The sequence below is a fragment of the Macrobrachium nipponense genome, chromosome 2, assembly GCF_015104395.2.
Source record: "Macrobrachium nipponense isolate FS-2020 chromosome 2, ASM1510439v2, whole genome shotgun sequence".
Taxonomy (NCBI): domain Eukaryota; kingdom Metazoa; phylum Arthropoda; class Malacostraca; order Decapoda; family Palaemonidae; genus Macrobrachium; species Macrobrachium nipponense.
The window spans coordinates 90417531-90439383 of NC_087201.1; the positions used below are offsets into that span (position 1 = coordinate 90417531).

At 38.5% G+C, this 21853-nt stretch overlaps 1 protein-coding gene across 3 annotated transcripts in view; it reads left to right on the plus strand.

The window, feature by feature from the left end:
- Window positions 1–20132: 20132 nt before the first annotated feature.
- LOC135220774 (microspherule protein 1-like) overlaps window positions 20133–21853 on the plus strand; it is a 92918-nt gene continuing 91197 nt past the window's right edge. Inside the window, exons 1-2 of one of the 3 annotated variants that reach the window (XM_064258244.1) lie at window positions 20133–20282; window positions 20903–21026. Coding sequence is in view for 1 of the 3 variants with exons in the window: in XM_064258243.1 (XP_064114313.1) it covers window positions 21157–21188 (32 nt within the window). In the remaining 2 variants the exon portion in view is untranslated. The other 2 variants (XM_064258246.1, XM_064258243.1) reach the window with 2 other exon arrangements.

A 21853-nucleotide genomic window follows, 5' to 3' on the forward strand; every position in this document is an offset into this window, starting at 1 on the left:
GTATTAAATGTCTCAAACACGATTGGGCTATTGATATCTTTGTGATGAGTGTCGTAATTGGTCTCAGGAGTGGTTGCTTTTGCTACGAAGAGAACATACAAGAAGCCTTCTTCCCGTTCGTCTTCCGATGGGTATTTCCCCCTAGTCTGATGCTAGGGGAGAGGTCAGTGAGTTGCCCGCGTTCTCCTGTTGCTTGTCAACAGAAAGTTCTCGGAGGCCGGCGGCGGGTGCATATTGCATAACAATCTATCTATACTCTGTTTTTTTTTCATCTGTCCATCCGCCAGTGGTGTTTTTGTATGGTAACACTGCGTCCCGGGCTTGAAATAGTTACGCTGTGTAAGTTTTTAGGTAAATAAAGGATATCTGGTTGTACATTTGCAACTGAAAAAGTGTTTTTAATAATTTACTGTATGTGAATTACACCGTTAATATTCGAAATAGGATATTGTTATTATTGTCGAATGTAAGCTGCCTTTTCGGGGTGGCGAATGAACAGCCAGACGCAAATTCCATCAAACAGATGCTAAACCAAGTTACGTCATATTCGTATCTGGCTGAAACGCACTTTATAAAAATTAACAGTACATACTGATATACTTAAGTATAATGAAGTAATACGTTGACATCTTGCCGTAGTGAACAGCGAGAGAAGCCATTTTCCCGCCACTGCGTCTGGCTGTTCCATTCGCCACCCCGAAAAGGGAGCTTACATTCAACAATAATAACAATAACCTATTTCGAATTATAATGGTGTAATTCGCATACAGTAAATTATTAAAACACTTTTCAGTTGCAAATGTACACCCAGATATCCTTTTATTTACCTAAAACTTACACGTAGCGTAACTATTTAAAGCCCGGGACGCAGTGTTACCATACAAAAACCCCACAGCCGGATGGACAGATGAAAAAAAAACAGTTTTTTTTATATTAGATGGCTTCCTCTGGTTGCTCTGAGCGGGAGCATTCCCTCGCAGAGCAAAGAGGGCAGGGTAAATCTAACAAATAACTCCGCGTCGAGTATTTCTTAGAAAATTATAGTTTCCCATAGTATCTGGGTGCTTATTAAGAATTTGCCGTTATTTTTGGCGGTCGACTGTAATTAATCCCCAATGGGAACCCAATACTAAACATGCGAAACTTACATTGGACGCTCCAATCCCCTAGCCCTAGCGGATGTCGTATTCGCGGTTACGTTCCTTGCAGTCCGTGCGGAGTTATTTACATGGCTAAACAGACGATCAAATTTCAATATTACTGACAGTATTTCCTGTACTGTCATTATTACTGTCGGTGTGTCCATCATACGGACTTAGTGTCAGTACCTGAAAATGGCGGTCCATGAAATCCAGTTTCAGCTATCATAGTGTGTGGGCTTAAATGGAATGATGGTTTGTTCACTGGATTGTCAGTATTATCCATAGACCCCTTCTATTTAAGGGGTCTATGGTATTATCAGAAAACGGAAGAGGTACAAGTCGAACCAGCCAAGTGGAAACAACTCCTTCGAGAGTTCATTTCAGCTTTACAAGGATTACCAGAGTTATGGGATGTTCGAAGCGAAAATTATGTGAAGAAAAATAAGAAAATGGTTGCATATGAAAAGTTAGTGCAGTTATATAAATCAATCAAAGCTGACGCAACTGTAGAGAATGTCTTTCATTTGCAGAGATACTCTCCCTGATAACAGTGTCTTTTTTAGTTGTGTATGGCCTTCCCATCTCCAAAAGTTTATTGTAGGACTTTTCATCCATCCGGATATAACTTTGAAAATCATTCATATCGGTTGTAATTTGCATTTAAACCTTTTGAATTAAAAGGTTCAAATGCTTCAAAATATTACGCTTACCAATCCAGTCTTTGACCCACTTTCTACGTTTGCGTCTTTTCTTTAGCCAAAGAGCCATAATAATTGCAATGGATGCTTTTCTCTTGTTTCTCATGTCACTTGAAAGCCAAGGGCGCAACCATTCGACGCTGGTACACTGAATTACTGACGGCTCAACCAGTATTTAATAATAGACGTGTGTTCGGTGTACTGACAGTAGTTCACACCAATAGAATATTGTCAGTATTTTTACTGACAGTAATAGTTATTGTCCTGTACCCCCCTTTAGAATTTACCCAATAGAGGTAAGTCATAGGTTCTCTACAGTTTGTGAGCCAATTTGGATACGAGAACTATACTCTTTTTTTTTTTTTTCATCTGTCCATCCGCCTGTGGTGTTCGCGCATGGTAACACTGCGTCCCGGGCTTTAAATAATATCCTATTTCGAATATTAACGGTGTAATTCGCATCAAGTAAATTATTAAAACACTTTTCAGTTGCGAATGTACACCCAGATAGCCTTTTATTTACCTAAAACTTAGACATAGCATACCTATTTAAAGCCCGGGACGCAGTGTTACCATGCGCGACCACCACAGGCGGATAGACAGATGGAAAAAAAACCAGAGTATTTTTTTTTATAGATATTCTTAAAATTGACTTTAGGCTAATTTAGATACGAGAACTAGGTATTCTTAAAATTAAGTTAAAAATACTGAGTATCCTATAAGTATAGATCTTGTCAGGACTCGTCATTGATGTGTTGTACGTATTTCGTATCATATTTCATTGATACCAAATTAAAACACATCTTTAATAGTACTACAATTAAATGAACACACACACACACACACACAAGCGCCTCAGTGGCGTGGTTGGTATGGTGTTTGCGTTCCACCTCGGTGGTCGCGGGTTCGATTCTCGGCCATTTCATTGAGGAGTGAGAGATGTGTATTTCTGGTGATAGAAGTTCACTCTCGATGTGGTTCGGAAGTCACGTAAAGCCGTTGGTCCCGTTGCTGAATAACCACTGGTTCCATGCAACGTAAAAACACCATGCAAACACACACACACACACACACACACACATATATATATATATATATATATATATATATATATATATATATATATATATATATATTGTGTGTGTGTATATGTGTTTATCCCGCCTTTTCTAAGTTTCCTTCTGGAGAATGTGTGAGCTGATTCATACAGTTTGAATATGCCTTTTCCGTGATAGTCTGAAGTCCCGTGAAACCGTTATAAGTGATTCTGTGTATGTGTATCAAAACAAGTCAACCGCCAAAGACGTTACAAGTTGGCGTGGCTTGGCAGTTCAAAGAGTGCCACGTATCTCTATACTCCTTCGTGATTGGCCTTTGTGTCTAAGGAGCCAGAATAACCAATCAGCTTCTTGCATAACGATGCCATCTGAAAGGGGGGCATTTGAATTGAAAAACAGCCGCACCATCGGTCAGATGAGTTAGTTAAACGGGTCGCATACAGTAGACTGGGTCGAGACACGAGTGCCCAGTGCCCGCATTCCCGTCGCGTCGGCCGCCACACAAAGACGTTGTTAAAATACAATGAGTGTCAATAACAGTCTAACCTGCCGTCCGGTCGTGCACTAGTATAGTTAACGTAATAATTACAGGTCATCTGTGTAGCTAAGAAGAATACACCTGTGTTAAACGTTTCATCGATTATTATTTTTGCATGTCCTACATTGCATGCATGTAAATTTATCTCTCTCCTGTTCTTTCCTTCATATCCTGAACCCACAAATGACCGAGATCGGGTCATATAATTTTGGGGTCAGGTGTGGGGTCCTTTAAGGTCCTGTAAGGTATTGTGGGGTCTTGCGAGTCTTGTGAGTGCAGTGAGGTCCTGTGAGGTCTTATAAGGTCTTATGAAATCTTTTGAGGTCTTGTGGCGTCAAACAAACGTTAGTGCTACATCATTTTTGGCGACAAACAGTGATATGAAGTGAAATAAGCATGAAAACGAGAGAAAGTTCAATGAACTGTGATGACGAGGGAAATGGTGAAACGAACAGACTGGATAAAAACAGTTTTATGGGCCTAAAGCAATTCGCTGGAAAAAAGTGGGTCAAGGAAAAAACCATTGCTAAGTAAACGGGGGAATTAATAAATCGAGTGGCCCTACCATTTCGAAATGCACAGTGCCAACCAGAAAGACAGTGTACAATCACAACCCTACGATTTCGAAATGCATAGCGCTCACCAGAAAGACAGTGTACAATCACACACCCTACGATTTCGAAATGCATAGCGCTAACCAGAAAGACAGTGTACAATCACACACCCTACGATTTCGAAATGTATAGCGCTAACCAGAAAGACAGTGTACAATCACACACCCTACGATTTCGAAATGTATAGCGCTAACCAGAAAGACAGTGTACAATCACACACCCTACGATTTCGAAATGCATAGCGCTAACCAGAAAGACAGTGTACAATCACACACCCAACGATTTCGAAATGTATAGCGCTACGATTTCGAAAAAATGCAGTGCTAACCAGACAGACAGAGTGCAATCGTAGAAATCGTTAATAAATTACCACTGATAGACAGTTTCACGACCGAATTCGATGACGAACGGGCGAGAGAATAATTCCAATTGGTGGAAGTATTCACAAAATATTGGAAAAATCCGTACGAGACATACGAACAGACAAAGAGTAGTGTGGTAGAATTCAAAATCGACGGTTGCAGTGCCAAATTCAAACGACGGTGGTGGCACCCAAACAACCTTCGTGACCCTTCGTGACCCCCCGAGTAACCGACTCGTGTAGCAGACCAAGTAGAGGAGTAATGAACGTGTTTTGAACGGAGAGATGGCGAGCAGTCCAGCCTCATCGGGAAGGACGGAAGGAGACAGCAGGAGGTGGCATGGAGGTAATGCCGGGAAGGTACCCCAGGTTACCCCCAGTGCCATGCGGGGCTGTTATGCAGTGCCCGGGAACAAGGGACGCCTTGTTGTCTTGTTGTGAGGGAAGGGATACCAATCCTCAACCTCTGAGAAGTAGAAGACAATCTGTCCACCCACGAGTCAAGAATGCTGGGACAGAGAGAGGTCGAACAGAGCCTCTTCCCCGTGGGAAAGGGGGAAACCTGGGAAAGGGGAAGGCGGGGAAAAGTCACTCCTACTTTCTGATCGCGACCTATTGAAGAGTAGAAGGATGGTATTAACAAGGTGAATAGTGCAGAAGTTCCCTCACCAACCTCGACCCGTGAAGGAAGTCACGATACCTGCCTAAGGTATGGATAGGATCAAGCGATGTTAGAATAAGGAATAGCTGATAGACGTCAGATGACAGCAAGCAACCCAGTGAGAGAATCCAGGCTTGATGTGAAGAAGATACAAGCAAACTAATAGCATCAGTAGCGATCGCCGGCACCGCTGCTGGCACTAATAGTTCAAGTTGCTGACCTGTGAGCAAATTGCATAGAAAACGGGAACATCTCAACCGTATGGCAGAGGGAGAAGGACAGTTCAGGATAGTGTCTTGGGCGGAGGTGGGAGACCCTGCCCCGCCTAGAGCCGTCGTGATTGCTAAAGATCGACTGCACAATGAACGAGTTGTGTAGCCTTTAGTAGTGTCATCAATGGCATGTTGTGTTAGGGAAATGCAGATAGGGAATTTGTAGAAAGTAACATTAGAAAAAAAAAAAAAGTGTATGAAAAAAAATAAGAGAAAAAAAAGGATGGTTCTCTTAGGCCGTGTTCTGATTATCGTTAAAGTATCACGAGCGACAATACATTCCATTTGCCCCCATCGAAGAATTGTAATTAAGATTTAAAGACAGAATTATTAACGTACGTTCATTAAAGAAATTGGTTGAGTAAAGTAACAAGACTGATATATTTGTTGAAGGAATTATTAACGTAAATTCATTAGTTAAAGTGTTCGTCTGAGTAAAGTAACAAGACATATATTTGTTGAAGAAATTGTTTACGTAAATTCATTAAAGAGTTTGAATAAAGTAGCGAGACTGATATATTTGTTGAAAGAGTAATTTTTAAATTTGATAAAGAAGTAAGAACAAATTGTATTTTATACCTGATAAAGAAATGTCTTTAAGAATGTTAATTTCTCAACAAGATCGTCAGGATTGATCATATCATATATAAAAAAAAGAGCAATAAGAGTAGCAGACGCTCTTCCCATGAGTACTGTAAGACACGAGCCACACAGAGAGAGAGAGGAACTGCGATGCATACAGTTAAATGTTTCAGTTGCACCTGTGGGTGAGTTGCACAGAAAACAGAGGCAAGTGAGTCAGCTGTTGTATGAAGGTGCTGAGTGAGTGCCAAGGAAGTGTGCATGAGTTGATGTGTTTGGTTTGCTAGTGTGTAAGGGAGTTGATTGACAAGTCAGTTTTTCGAACATACACGAGATAAATTCTTCATAGAAAAAAAAAAAAAAAAAAGAAACTTGTTGTGCCGCCCTTCCTCCTTCTTCGATAAAGTAAACCATCCACATAATTTGTAAGTGCGGGTAGTTGCCTTGCGTAGCATACCAGCGCGAGTCATGAGTAAAAATGTCCGTCACAAAGTGAACAGAGAATATCATAAAAACATGCTTATGCACTTTTGTTTCATGTCAGTTATTGCTGAGAAATTGATGTCTAAATAAAAAAAATGAAAATTTCTTTTTGTTACAGTTCTCCAAGCATTTGTAATGAGTGAGTCTATGTGTTTATAACTTGATTATTTTTTATTGCATTATTTTTTTTATTGCATTTCAAGTCATATTAAACACATATATATTGTTACAATGTAACAAAAGTGTTAAGAATTTCTATTGATGTCAATTATACTGTGTTCAATTTCATATCATTGTCAATGCTGTGTATGCTTTGTCAGAAATTTGAGATTTAACATCGATGATGGAATTTTGATTTTTTATTGTCTTGTTTTTATTGTGTTGCAGAAGGAATTCAGTAAGTTTTGTTATATCTTTATCAGACTTCTTATGAGTAATTTTTCATTCTTGATTCATGTTACGTGAATTTTTATTTATGAATTTAACTTTTTTGAGCTGGAGCTGTGACTATCCATTTTCTTATTGATATCATTGAATGTGAACCTAAATTTGTTTTTCTGTATGACACATTGTGAGGCGTGAGATTCATTTGTTGTAACTTGTGTTTGTAACACGCCAAATGGCCCTACCTTAATAGTTTTAAATTTTGCACAAACTGGATGGTATGGCACTCGAAGGCGGTGTGGCACTCAAAGAAGAACAACAATGCACAAATCATAAGATCAGTGTATGTCTTGCGGGATGCAAGAACTGGGGAGGGAGTGATGAGCTGATTCAATACAGTTTGAATATGCCTTTTCCGTGATAGTCTGAAGTCCCGTGAAACCGTTGTAAGTGATTCTGTGTGTATGTGTATCAAAACAAGTCAACCGCCAAAGACGTTACAAGTTGGCGTGGCTTGGCAGTTCAAAAGAGTGCCACGTATCTCTATATCCCTTCGTGATTGGCCCTTGTGTCTAACGGAGGCCAGAATAACCAATCAGCTTCTGCATAACGATGGCCATCTGAAAGGGGGGCATTGAAACAGGCCGCACCATCGGTCAGATGAGTTAGTTAGCGGGTCTCATACAGTAGACTGGGTCAAGACATGAGTGCCCAGTGCCCGCATTCCCGTCGCCGTCGGCCGCCACACAAAGACGTGTATCACAATGAGTGTCAATAACAGTCTAACCTGCCGTCCGGTCGTGCACTAGTATAGTTAACGTAATAATTATAGGTCATCTGTGTAGCTAAGAAGAATACACCTGTGTTAAACGTTTCATCGATTATTATTTTTGCATGTCCTACATTGCATGCATGTAAATTTATCTCTCTCCTGTTTTTTCCTTCATATCCCGAACCCACAAATGACCGAGATCAGGTCATGTGAAATGATTTATGAAACTGGCTGTTCATAATTGTGGAGTAGCGAGAGACAGAAGATTTGCTGTGTATGGCATAGAAAGTTATTTTCGTCCATTCGAGCACCTTAAGAGTTTTTTTTTATAATATAGAAGGAAGTTTCTGATCTCAGCAATTATTACCCGAACAACGAACATACGTAGCATGTCAGAGGAGCATTGACAGGCTAACATCGTGGACAGCATAACTCCGAGACGTTGCTTGTGTAATGGCTGACGTGCCTTATTTAATTATGTTTCTGAGAAGTAGAGTGCGTATGTAAGGATGAATGAATAACGTGAGAGGTAGAGTGCGTATATAAGGATGAATGAATAACATCACCCACCGTTGCTGAGTAGTTAATGAACAAACATTAACTGTGTAAAAATGGTCATCGAAACAAGAGCCCATATTAAATCGAAATATTTTTGCACTCGGTGACAATAAAAACAATGCTACTATCGTTATCCCCTCGAAATTAAGCATTTTTTTTTTTTCGTTTATGGCCCAGTTAAACTTTTAAATCATAATGCTCTCAGCGGTACAGAGTTCTCAAGAATAAACAAAGATGCAATTCCAACCAAATACATTTGGCAGTGTGGCCCATAATAAGGGGTTTCACACGGTCAAACATGTACAGACGGCCAACGAAGAATTGGCGTAGTTTCTTAATTCATTGTTCGTTATGGAAATATTGCCATATGCAGATGCCAGAATATTTACTTAACAATAAATAACATTTCCTTTCAAAGGTGCTATACTTGAAATAAATTACATTAGAATAGAGTAGACTTATTCAACGTATTAAAGATAATTATTTTGCAAAGTAAGGAAAATATATACCGATGGGTCCACGATTTCTAATTTTATTCTCAACTCTAGCTCCGTGACAGCATACCGAAGCATTTTGAAGTTGGCTTTGCTGCCGTTCGGGTCTTGACTCAACGTATCGTACTGCACTGGGGTGTTGTCATTTTGTCTCCTACAGCCGATAAACTATACATCAAGGCGTTAACATTCTTTGAAAACGATGTTTAATTAAAATAATTTTGTCCTTTGATCAATAAAATAATTTGCATGACACATTTAGTGGGCCTAAATTGGACTTCTGATTTTCACACATGATTAGCCTAGGTCTATTTTCAGCAGTATACTCTCTCGGATACGTAATATAAAAGAATATTTAAATTGACAATATATATATATATATATATATATATATATATATATATATATATATATATATATATATATGAAAATATATTAATTCCGAGATAGAGCGAATTAGATATTAAAGGACATTGTAGCTCGATATATGTATATGAATCACGGTAATGTGATATGACTTTATATAATGTATATATTATATATATATATATATATATATATATATATATATATATATATTAATCTGGTTTATTTGAATATTCCCGTTATTCTTGTTTTATTAGCCATGTTCCCCTTTCTTCTTATCCTTTTCATAATTGCTCAACATAATTAACTCAGACCTAGCTATTCAAAGTCAAAAAGCAATCATAAAAAAAATCAAACGAATACAATTCAGTCTTATTTTTTATCGAATTCCTTGCATATCCTTTTTCATTTGGACGCGTTGGAAAGCTGTGGGAGTCAAAACTGACGAATACATTAAGAAAGGCTTACTTTCATTAAAGCTTTCTTAGGTTAATCTTTCTGTAGCATTCATTTCTTCTAAATAGAAATTAATTCAAATTAGTTTCACATGTATACCTAGACCTACTACCATAAGCATATTATAAGTAGCTGAAAGGATAAGAAATATGAAAGGTGACGTTCTCGTTTAAGTCTATTTCATATGTTTTTATTTACTTAGTTTTTTTTTTTTTTTTTTTTTTAAAGAAAAAACCTACTGCTTTAATCAAGGTTTGCTCTTTGACGGCTACCAAGGGTGTAACACGAGTGTATGCACATATTTTGGGGAATGAAAGATGAAGTTTCTGAACAGGAAATATTTTATAAACATGCATTTTAAGGACGTCCGTTGTCGGTGCGGGGGGGGGGAATTTTAAAATAACCTTTATCATTACTGATGCTTGCACGCGATGGAGTTCGTAGAGAGAATCGGCTCGAGTCATCTGAGAGGTAGAAGAGAGCGAGGTGGCGTATGGGAGTGATGGAGGGATTAGGCCGATGTTAATAAAGCATCTCCAATAAAAAGTATTCTTTAGGTTTTGAAGGAAAATAAATGCATGCATCATTGAAACTGTTTCCCTCCTTATCCGTGGTATTCATTGGCCACCGATAAAAATACAAAATAAAAAGAGTAAGCCTAACTGAATCTCTCATCCATCAAAGATAACTTTGCTTATTCATTAGACACCTATCAAAGATTTCAAGTGTAGATTTAAAAATCTCTTCCTCTCCATCTAAAGTATTCATCAGACACCAGTCATAAACGTAGAGCTAGTCATGATTCCTGGTTCAGCAATGTCGTGACGATGCACTAGAATTCAAAATTCACAAATGAATGTTGCTCAGCAACGTTTACTCTTTGACTTGCTCTCTTGTGGTGCTTTGAGGTGTTCCACCTCTAGGCCCATGTTCTAAATTTTTCCGTTCTTTAAACCATTTGATTCATCTATATATGATTTTCTCCGGTTTATTAAGCTTTCTTGATATCTCTCCAACAGGAACTTGCACCGAATGCAGTGCAATAATTGTCTCTCGTTCATCAAGGGATGTTTCTTAGACCGATAAATGCCACATTGACAGATTCCCGTGCACATATCAAAAGCAATAGAGCTAGGTCGCCTGGTTCACAGTTAGGATATCGTAATTTTTTTTTCTTATTTGATAGCATTTTGTGAGATTCCAAAGTTTTCTGTAAAGTTTAACAAATGGAATAGTTCAACTACCTTCAACTTAATATTGAAATGATAATTTAAGGACTATGTTTATGCGATACTATTAGTGATAGGTGTCTCCTATCTATTTGGTAATGTATATCTATGGTTGCGATATGACGTTTTTTATCACTTCGTTTCGTTCACATCAATTTTGCTATTTGGAAAATAGTTTTACACAATAACATAACATAATGTTCTAAAGATATCAGTGACTGTTTTTAACGTCAGTACATATGATTTCTTCCATCTTTGAAAAGAAAAATCGATAAATAAGGCATAAATCGTGCATCAGGCAGGAGAACGAAAAATTATGAAACTCTACCAATAGTTTTTTGACCGACGGTACATGAACACGTTTGACAACTTGTTTGAGAATAAGTTTGAAATGTGCGAAAGGGGTAAACATATGTTGGACCAACGTGCTTGAATGAGTTGGAAGGATATCTGATCGTGTCTGAATTTTGTGGGCGGAGCTTGCTGGTTCGTGTTAAAGTCTGAACATCTAAACGAGCATCAGTCTCCAAACGTCATACTTATTCAATTCTCGAGGTGGTAACATCTTTAAGCAGCTCCTTCATTGACAAAGAGACTGCTATTTCCAAGTAAAATTACAACATGGGTGACGTTGCGCCGTTAAAGACAAAGAAAGAGAAATTATGGTTGATTTCAAAGAAATATATAGGAAACCCCAAGCACTGGGGTGGGTAAAATCTAAAGATTATTCTAATAAGAATTTAAGAAATCTGGGTGTCGAGGAATTACATGCAAAACCAAGAGAACTTGACCCTCAGTGCACAAGGCAGGATGGGACCAAAAAAATTGACTGTCTTCGTAGTTCCTTCAGGAGAGAACTACGAAAGCTTGAAAGCTCCAAGAACTGTCTGGCCAAAAATCAACCTGATGACATTACACATCCACTCTCTGGTATTTTGAAGACTTCTTGTTCATTTGTGACCAAGAGAGTTGCTAAGAGAAAGTACATCAAATTTGGATTGTGTTGATGAAAAGGCGAGTTGTATGGTTTTATCATGTTATGTAAGTATCTATCTATGTACCTATCTATCTATATATCTGTCTAATTATGTATTTTACCTTATTTATTTACTTAATTGTTATTAATTGTTTAGTTATTTATTTACGTTATTTATTTATTTGTCTATTTATTTTAAAATTATTTATTTAATTATTTATTTGTGCATTTATTTATTTATTCTTTGGCATTGGGTAGATGATTTTAATCAGCTTTATGGTCACTTTGATATAAAGATTTAAAATGTTTCCTGACTTATTAAAATTATTTGCGAATTCATGCAAATCTGGATTACAACATATTATTTTAAGATTCTAAAAGGCCACCCTGGATCTAAGGGTTAAGCTTGAGCAAGACAGATCTAAATTGCCGTCACCTCGTCTTGGGTAAGAGACATGCAGCTCCTCCTCTTCGTGCCCAACTGAGGTTGTCTGTCTCTTTGGTTGGTTTGAACGTGTGAAAGCTCTTCAAGCATGTTTTTGTTGGAGGTTTGATGAGCGTGTTGAACAACATGTTTGACCGTGTGAAACTAAATGCTGCTTTTTAATATTTCTCAAGCTGGATAGAAAGTTATTGAGAAGCAGTATGCCAAATAGTGAGATTAAGAAAACTAGGATTATTTTCTGAATGGAAGTAACATAAATATATTCAAACATGCAAATATAATTAATTACCTGTTAAGATGAAGTCATAACTCATGGGTGCAGTGTGTGTTGGTGGTCGCTAGTGGTCCATGAAATTGCTCATTGAAGAAATATAAATTAATTTGATTAGCTCATGAATTGCTTTTAGTTTATGTTGATAAAGAATATACTGATAATGCTGAAAGCGAAGTCAACCCACCGGAGTCGCTACATTCACACCCACAGATATAAAGGGGACAGATTGGACAGACAAGCGACAATCGCGTGCACGCAAGGCGCCGTTGTTATGCCATCTTTGTAAGAGTAGCATTGGTATCAACTGCGGAGACCAGCGGCAAAAAAAGCCACATATAGCACCCAATGCTGGGTCATCAACAGTGTCAATTACAGAAACAAGTTCTCAAAAGAACAGGGGATCACATTTCACAAATAAGAGACCTTATTTCATTCATGAGAATCTTTATGACTTGAAATAACCTCAAGTAAGCGGTGTTAGATCGCAGTTCAACTTCATTCCTGCTTTTATGTTTAGGGCATACAATACGTAAGGAATGTTGTAATAAGCTTGTTATTAAAGCAGGTGTGTTGTTATGGAGGAGTTATGGAGTTCCATTTGACAATGTCTGTGAGAGAGAGAGAGAGAAAGAAAGAGATGATGCAGGAAATGATGAAGGGATTCATGGGAGAGGGAGCTGTAGGAGGTAGGCCTACTGGGTCTTGTGACGGGCCAGGAGTGGTAAAGAAAGTGAAAGAGCGAGTGGATGAGAGTACGAGGGATGAAGGTGATTTGGTTGTGTTAGGTAAGGGAAAGAAAGGGAAGACACAGGGTAAGGATAAAGCTGAGGACAAGAATGAGAAGGGGAAGACACCGGGTAAGGATAAACCTGAGGACAAGAATAAGAAGGGGGCTGAGGAAAAGAAGAAAACGAAAGGAAAGAAGGTTGGTAAGGTTAACGGACAGGATGAGACTAGGACTGAATACATTGGGGAAAGGGCCGAGAGTGATTTAGATTGCGGTGAGTGGAAGCAGGTAGGGAGAAAGAAGAAGGGTAAGAAGAGTGTAGTCAAGAATATGGACGAGGACTATGGTAGTAGGAGCATAAGGGACTTTTTTAAAGAATACGAGAGGTATTGTGAGGCAAAGTATGAGGATAACAAGAGAGTCCGGGCAATAGAGTTAAGTAGCTTTTTGACAGGATTTTTGTTGAGTATGTATGGGGTAATGATGAGTGTAGGGAACGTGCTGTATGAGAGTGTGAAAGCTAGGATTGTAGAACAGGCAAAGAGGATAAAGAGTAGCATTAGGTATAGGAGAAAGCAAGATTTTGAAGAGGCAAGAATGAATGTTGGTGAGTCCCTGTCAATGTATGTCTGTAGGTTAGAAACATTAGCCAAGAAAAAGTTTGGGGACGAAGGGATAAATGAGTATAAGGAGTTAGTGCGGAATTTGTTGGCGACTGTACCAGAGAGTGTATATGAGTTTATAAATCTGAAACATAAGGAGAAAATGTGATGGACAAATGAAAGGTTGACATGGAACGACACTTTAGAAATAGTAGAGGATTACGAGTTAGATAGGTGTATGAAAGAGAGCAGGAGTGTTAGTGTTAGGACTGAAGTAGCTGAGGTTGTACCAGAGTTTAGAAGCTATAGGGAGGCAGTTTTGGAAAGGCCGAGGCGAATGGTAGAGCGAGTGGTAGATAGGAGTGTTAGGGCAAGTAACGTGAGTGTAGTTAGCCCTAAAAGAGATAGGAGTGCAAGTGTTGGGTCAGTTAGTTGTGAGCGAGAGGAACAGTGTTATAGATGTGGTAAGCCAGGACACAGGAAGAATGAATGTCGGTGGGCATTAGGAGCGTGCTTCGGGTGTGGGCAAACGGGGCATTTAGTGAGCGAGTGTAAGAAGGATAGGGATATTAAATGTTATAGGTGTTGACAGGCAGGCCACATAGCTAGTGGATGTCGGGGTACCTATATGAACATGGTTTGAGGCAACTGCGGGAAGAATGGGCATTATGCTAGGATGTGTAAAGAACAGTGTGCAAAGTTTGTTTTGAATGTGGAATGGAAGGTCATGTGGTGAAGTGTGGTAAGCAAAAGAGGATAAAGTAAGGTTGGAATTTGGGAAAATAGGTATTAAGGGGATTCAGAAAAATTGGTGGGTCCTCTAGTATGCGCAGTCTGTTTAGGGAGAATGTGATGAGTGAGTGGTTGAGGGTGAATAAATGTGAGCCGAGTGTCAGTGAGCAAATGGGTCTGGAAGATTGGCAGTTGGTGTTGGTTGAGTATGGAAGAAAGTGGAAGAAGGTAAGGAAAGGGAATGAAAGGGAGTAACATGAACTGCATGATAGAGGGGTTAGTGTTAGGGTAAAAATGGTGGATAAGGCGTGTAATAAATACAGATGACTTTGAGGGGAGGAATAATACATAATAGCGTGTGGGGTTTGAATGTCAGGGTTTTAGTTTAAGTTTCACCAGGAAGGGAATCAGGTGGTAAGGATGTAGTTGGTAGTGTGAATGAGTCTCTTCGGGAGTTTGGCAGGAGTGTAAATGAGGTAAGTGATTTGGTGGCAGAGTTACCAGAGATATTTGGACAAGAGTTAGAAGGTGTAGATGAGATAGTGAATGGGATTTGGGAGGATGGTAGTGAGGGAGATGGGAATGATAGTCTGACTGGAAGTGGTTTGGGAGATGTTGATGGTGGTGTAACTGAGTGTGTGTATGAGGGCCCTCAAACAAGATCCAGGGGACCTGCATCCGAGCATCCATGGGTGTTGCGTTGCGAAAAGGCTATTTAGTGTGGGTGTTGTGAATGTAAGGAGACGTTGTCAAATGTAAGGGGAGGAAATATGGAGGAGTTATGGAGTTCCATTTGACAACGTCTGTGAGCGAGAGAGAGAGGGTGTAATTGCTGTATGGATAGTTACTGAAATGGCTGTTGGTGAGTTCTGGGTTGTCTGCTGGTGCTGTTAGAAATCAGAGTTCTGTGTTTTTGGTCAGTTTTTCGTCAGTCTTGGGTTAGAGCCTGTGATGGTCAGTATGTCAGGAGCAGTTGGTTGAAGGACCTTGATAGTTCTGCTGAGTTTTTGTTGTATTTTTGTTTGTTGCTAAGTTAGTGTTGTTTGCTTAGAGCTGGTTTGCTGTGCTGTTGTCTTTGTTGTTGTTGTGATTTCTTGGTGTTGTTAGTGGGTGTGTGTTGCCTTTTTTGTGTTGTTTTTCGGTTGGTTGTGCAGTGGTCTTTTTTTGGTTGTTTACTGTGTTGTTGAGTTGGGGTTATGTTCCTTTGTTGTTGAGTTGTGGGGTTTGTCCTTGGGTGTTGTTATGTTGGTTTGTGGTGATGTGGTTCTTGGTTAGGGTGACCATTTATTTGACTTGCAAAAGGGGGTCAAAGGTATATAGTAAGCCCATGCACACTTGCACTTATGTTGAGTCGTTATAAATTCAGAAGTTTAATACATAAGTATATTCAATTACAGGTGATGATAAATGAGGAGATCTATCAATCCGTGTTTTATTCAGACTTTTTGCTGATATTTCAACCAGAAAATTATTCTTTAGATTTTAAGGAAAATTACTGAACAATTATTTTAAAAAGAAAAAAAAATATTACATCATTCTTTGGCGTATTTTTGGCTTGATTTGATCTTCACTAAGTATATTCAATAACAGGTAATGATAAATTAGGTTTATCAATGACATTGTTTTTATTCAGACATTATTTATTGCTGACATTTTAAATAAAAATTAGTCTCTAATTTTCAAGAAAAATTGTAGTAATTACATAAAAAAGAAAGGCTGAAAGGGGGACACTAGGGCGTCCCCCCAAGACCGCAATTTTTTGGGGGATAAAGAGAGTCAAAAGAGGGACTGCCCTCTCAAAAGGGGGACGTATGGTAACCCCTTATTCTTGGTTTGTTGTTGTTGTTTGTTGTTTGGTGTCTCCGTGACCTTGACCAGCGGACAGCACAGGATAGCCTGGAGTGGTTGGTAAGTACATGTGTTTTGTGTGCTTGTTTATGTGTGTGTAGGTATAGGTCAATTGTCCTGCGTGTATGCTGTAGTGTAAAGAGGAAAAGTGTGACGAGGGTGAGTTTGGCACCTGGATTGGTTAGGTTTATGTTGGGGGGGGGGAGGGGGGATTTGCCACTTGTTTTTTTAAGCTTGTGATCCCGCCTCGTTCTTTATCCATGGCACGTGCCTACAGCTCGTATATTATTATTCCAAATGACGAATTGTATAGAAAAAAAGTTGTTCATTCTGCTGAAATCTACCTGAAGTCACTGGCATGTAGAGTTACCATCAATCCATACAACCATGGTTATGCTTGACTATTTTCCCTACTACTTGTACTACAACAAATGTACATAGGCTAGTATCATGATGCCTAGATCCAAGCCTGCTGCAGTGTTAAGTGTTAATGAAATGTTATGGTAGTGTTATCTACATGTCAATAAGTTTTCAAACCTGTTATGGAGAGGACTCTGCTGAATTTGATCTGCCAGAACACTTAAAGGTAGTATATTCTTCAATTTTACAAAAGGAAACTTCAATTTCATACTAAGTTATAGCTTGAAAAATCGGGCTCAGACTGGAAACCCTAATTGTGACCTTGCCTAACACTTATAGTAGAATATTGGTTGTTAGGTATCAGGCTATTGAACCTAGGCTATTATAAATATATATTATATGCCTAAGGCTAAAGCTTATATGGGATGACAGCGTTGGAGATGACATTTATTTTACCATGCTGTATCAATTTGATCCGTGAATAAAGAACGATTATTAGTTCTGCCTCAAGAGTAAATCAGGACTGTAAATTTCTGGTGGAAAGAAAGGCACATGACATCGGCAAATTGGTCAACTATATTGCTCAAGTGTATATAAACTACAGAAGATAGAATTAGAATTTTGGTAGGATAATCTTGACGGACATCCGCGAAAATACGTTTAAAAGAGTACAGGGTTTCCCATAAGATTGTATGGGTTTGCGATATTGTTTACATTAGAACGATCTCCTACCAATGGCGTCAGGCAGTGCTCGTCAGTCACAGACTGCTCTACTATGCACTGTCCAATCTCACCAATGTATCTATGTGCACACCCCCGATTATGACGTCAAGGTAGAGCCACCCAAGGTCTATAGAATTGGACCCACTAGGCTTTGTTTATATCAAAGTCTACGTATATGTAGATCTTGGTTTATCTCAGATCGGCCCAAGGTAGTTTAATAGAGCTTCATTGGACATCCATGGGTCGGACTGCTGAATTATCGTTTACAAACCAGGATGGTGACTCGGGAAAACGTTTGTATTAACCTATTTTCATGAAATCGGTAGGTCTCGTGTCATGTCGTAGTGGCACTGCTGGCATTTAAAATGCCAAGATACTGAACTGTGTTGGCTACGGTTGTTAGGTACTACCTAATCGAATTAAGAAAAAAAAGTGGGTTATTTTTCGGTGCATTCCTCAGAATAAGAAATTAAAACATTTCTTTTTATTATCTATTTGCGTCAGTATTGGAACTTGAGTTTCTTCAGCAAGCCTCTTAACTACTATCTACCAAAATTGAACTTTAGGAGTATTTAATATTTCTTCCTATTGTCTTTGACCTTGAGTTCCATCTACAGTTTCTTCCTATTAGGATTTACCTATGTCTGGAAGCTAGTTTTGTACTAGGATCGTTTTATTATCAGTTGTAGTAGTGTTAAAACTATATTATTCAAAATTCGTCATAAAAGCAACAATTTACCCAGGACAGTACAGCCTATATACAACTAACCTAACCACAACAGACTAAAATACTTGCAGAAATTCTCGGGCACGCCACCCCTTGTTTTAATGCAGCGCCAAACCACCACATTAACAACAACGATGATTTAGCTGCGAATCAACTGTCAAATCACTGGAGTACTTTGGGAGCAAGGGTTTATTTCAGGGAACTTTACTACGAGAAACCGACAAGAAATGCATATTTTTGGAGCAAGGGTTTATTTCAGGTCTTTTACTACGAGAAACTGACGATAAATACGCATTGGTTAAACTTGCAAACACAAATTAAACTAAGTAGTACTGGATAGCATGATTAATGAGGGTATGTGTAAAGAGTGATTTTGCCAGTTTCAGATACCTAGGCATGGTCATCTCTAGCAAGTCTTTGCCCAAATTGCTTGTCTAGGTAAAGAAACAAAATACTATATTCTCTCTATTAACTTACATGCTAAACCAGGACGGTCTAGAAAATTCAGTGTCAGTTAAGCATCGGATTAGATCACATCTAGGAAAAAATAGCTCTCTCATGGCATCAAATTATAATACTCTTGGCATTTGTGAAGGCAATAATGTTTCATCTGGTTGTTTTCTATATCCTTGTTTATGATATTGAATCTTATCAACAGGAATGAACCCTGTCAGCAATGTTATTTTGCATACCAAATCACTAGTGAAAGTGGAGAAGCTATAGATTATAGAAGAAGGTTTTGCTATCCATAAATTTTCTAAATATGGGTTCCTTGGCACATGCTTGTATTCGTCAATATTTGCATTTCATTTCTTTCCATATGGTTTAAAATTAAATATAAGTTTTCTCACCTTTCTTACCATTTTCCCGGAGGAGTGATTCTATGTTCAAAATGCGGTCTGAAAATATAGCAACGACGAAAATCAGTCATTACATCATTCATCAATGGAATAAATATACTACCCTATATAAATAGATAGCTTTTTGTCGCACCAGTGCCAGGTCTTGGTTCCTATTCCTTGTTTTTTAATTATTCTAAATGTGTATTTTATGTTTTTTCCTTCTTAATGCACGTACTGGTGTATTTTCTCCTCTTGGCAAATACAAGTATGTGCCAAGGAACCCATATTCAGAAAATGCTGATAGTAAGATTAGCGAACCCATTATATTTCACGACAATATTATTACTTCGATTTAAATATCAAAGTGGTATCATATTGTCTTGAAAAAATAAGTGGTATAATATTGTCTTGAAAAAAATAGTGGGTCGCTAATCTTGACATATGGTCCAAAAATTTATGAAAAGTAAAGACTCCAAAGTATTATAACCTTCTTCTATAGCTTCACTATCTCTGCTGCATGCATGTGAAGTAATTTTCTAACCGAATCCCAATTACTTTGTAAGTAAAATAACATTGCTGGCATGCTTAATTCCAATTGAAAAGAGATATGCCATCAGTAATATTAAAATGTGATGCCATGAGGGAGTCATTGATCAATTTCTCTGTGGGATCTCGTAGAAACGTAACAATAAACAATGAGTCATATTGTCTGAATTTTTCTTATTGATCAATAGTTACATACTTTACATTGGCCTTTTCTCCGCCAGTTTCCCCTATAACCTTGAGTATCACAAGTTTTATCCACTCAAGACAAAATTCGCTAACTGCTATGACAGCACTATTTATGTGTGTGTGTATATATATATATATATATATATATATATATATATATATATAGATATATATATATATATATATGCATACATACTTCCTGATTTAGCAACGTTCACATTTTGGTCTTTAAAGAAAAAAAAATATACTCAGGTAAGGCTACCCGTTGGACCAAAGGTCTGCGCTGGCGTCACAAATTAACCCACGACTGGCTCACCCGCCAATTTACCTGCGGTTATGAATCCAGCCTAGACTAAAGTAGATTCACATCAACCGCGCATTGGATGCCATAAGACAGTTCCTTACGACGCTCCTGGTTGGCTGTTGATAAGCCAATCACAGGGCTGGATACGCTCAGTCTCTTGAGAGAGTTCTCATAGGTAGGATGTATGTTCTACCTCTCCTGAGAGATACTTTTGAAAGCCGCAGCCCTCAGGAGAGGTGGAACATACATCCTGTTTAAGTGAAAACACCCGAGAGAGTTTCCAGCCCTGTGATTGGCTTATCAGCAGCCAATGAGGAGTTTTGTAAGTGACTGGCCTAGACATCAAATGCACGGTTAATGTGAATTTACTAGTCATGAATAGTTAGGCCTCCAAAGATGAACGTAGAAGACAAGTGTGTAACTTGAGTATAATAAATTAAAATCAGATTAGTAACTAATTGCAGATTTGTCTCGAGACCTCTCGAGATCCGCTGATGTTATAAGATTGTGTTGGGTTTCTTATTCTAGGGGCAAGGAGATTCATTTTGCTGTTGTGTTCAGTCTCGAAAGGAACTTCATGCAAAACCACGTATTTTCTTGGGCAATCAAAGCAGCTGCGTGATGGGTTGCATGATTTTTATATTTCAAACGTTCAACACCACCAAATCATGCGGTCTCACATTTGCTCAAAAGTTCAAGAGATTGTGTAATGCGTCGCTACCCAAGAACAATTCACTTGAGTGTTTAAATTATTTATATTTTTAAGTACTTTTGTATATTTTTCAAAATGATGTCTTCTTTTCCTGCATTCCCCCTTTTTACGTCTTTCAAATAAACACCATATTCTTTGGAAGCTTGAGTTAATGGTCCATGTGGTGGGCTTTTTCCATATAGTTAATAGGGTCCATATTCTGAACTATTAGAATTAAATATATATTTAAGTCCCATACAGATGGGAGGCGTTGCGAAACATGACTAAACGTCCTCGCCATGGAAATAATTAGCAAGCGCTTAGAAGCAACACCAATCGCCATCAGGAGAGCCAAGGAAAACGTCACGAAAATCCGTAAGTTAAGGTTATAAACAAAAGCAAAAAAAAAAAATATTTTATAAATCCGTCTGTAGGCTTTTGTTTATCCGTTTGGGATCTTTTATTTTCATGTGTGCTCCGTAACTGCCACTCAGTCTTATCTGGTATGATGTCAAGATTAGTGCACAAAGGAAAGCCGTAAGTTGCCCAACGTCAGGCTTCGTAGCCTAACCCCCAAAAGACCTAAGACCGTAACCTATTGCATGGCGATCCCCCCACCCCCCAAACCCAAGCCTTAATTAGAATAGGTTTTTAAATGTCATTTTTAAGAAATACAGTTAGGTGTTTTTAAAAGGTTGATGTCAATTCGTGAACCAAATAATAGGCTAGCTTGAGTGCGGTTGGGGTTAGGCTAAGCAAAGTTGACCATACTAGGCTACTACAGGGCCCTTCTGGTTCAGCAACTATTTAGTAGGTAGGTAGGCTAGATTACTTGGGAAGTGGGCCCTTTGCTGAATAACCATTGGTTCCATGCAACTTAAAAACACCATAGCTACTTACTACTACTAGGGCTAGGTACAAACTTGGAAAGTGTTACTACTAGGTAGTACTACCTAGTTACTAGGCTAGTAGGTAACTTCTTGTGAAGGATTGTGAAAACATAAACACAAGAATAATTATTACCTACTATAGGTAAACAATAAACTCAGGAAAGAGGCAAGGTAGATTACAAACATCTCCTTGTGGGGTACCTAGCTATTAGGTAGGTTAGGTAGTTACCTTGAAAATTGAGTACCTATTTGTCTAGTAGTTTGGTTGCTTATCAAGAATTTATACTTTCATGTTTTGACGATCAGCTCTGG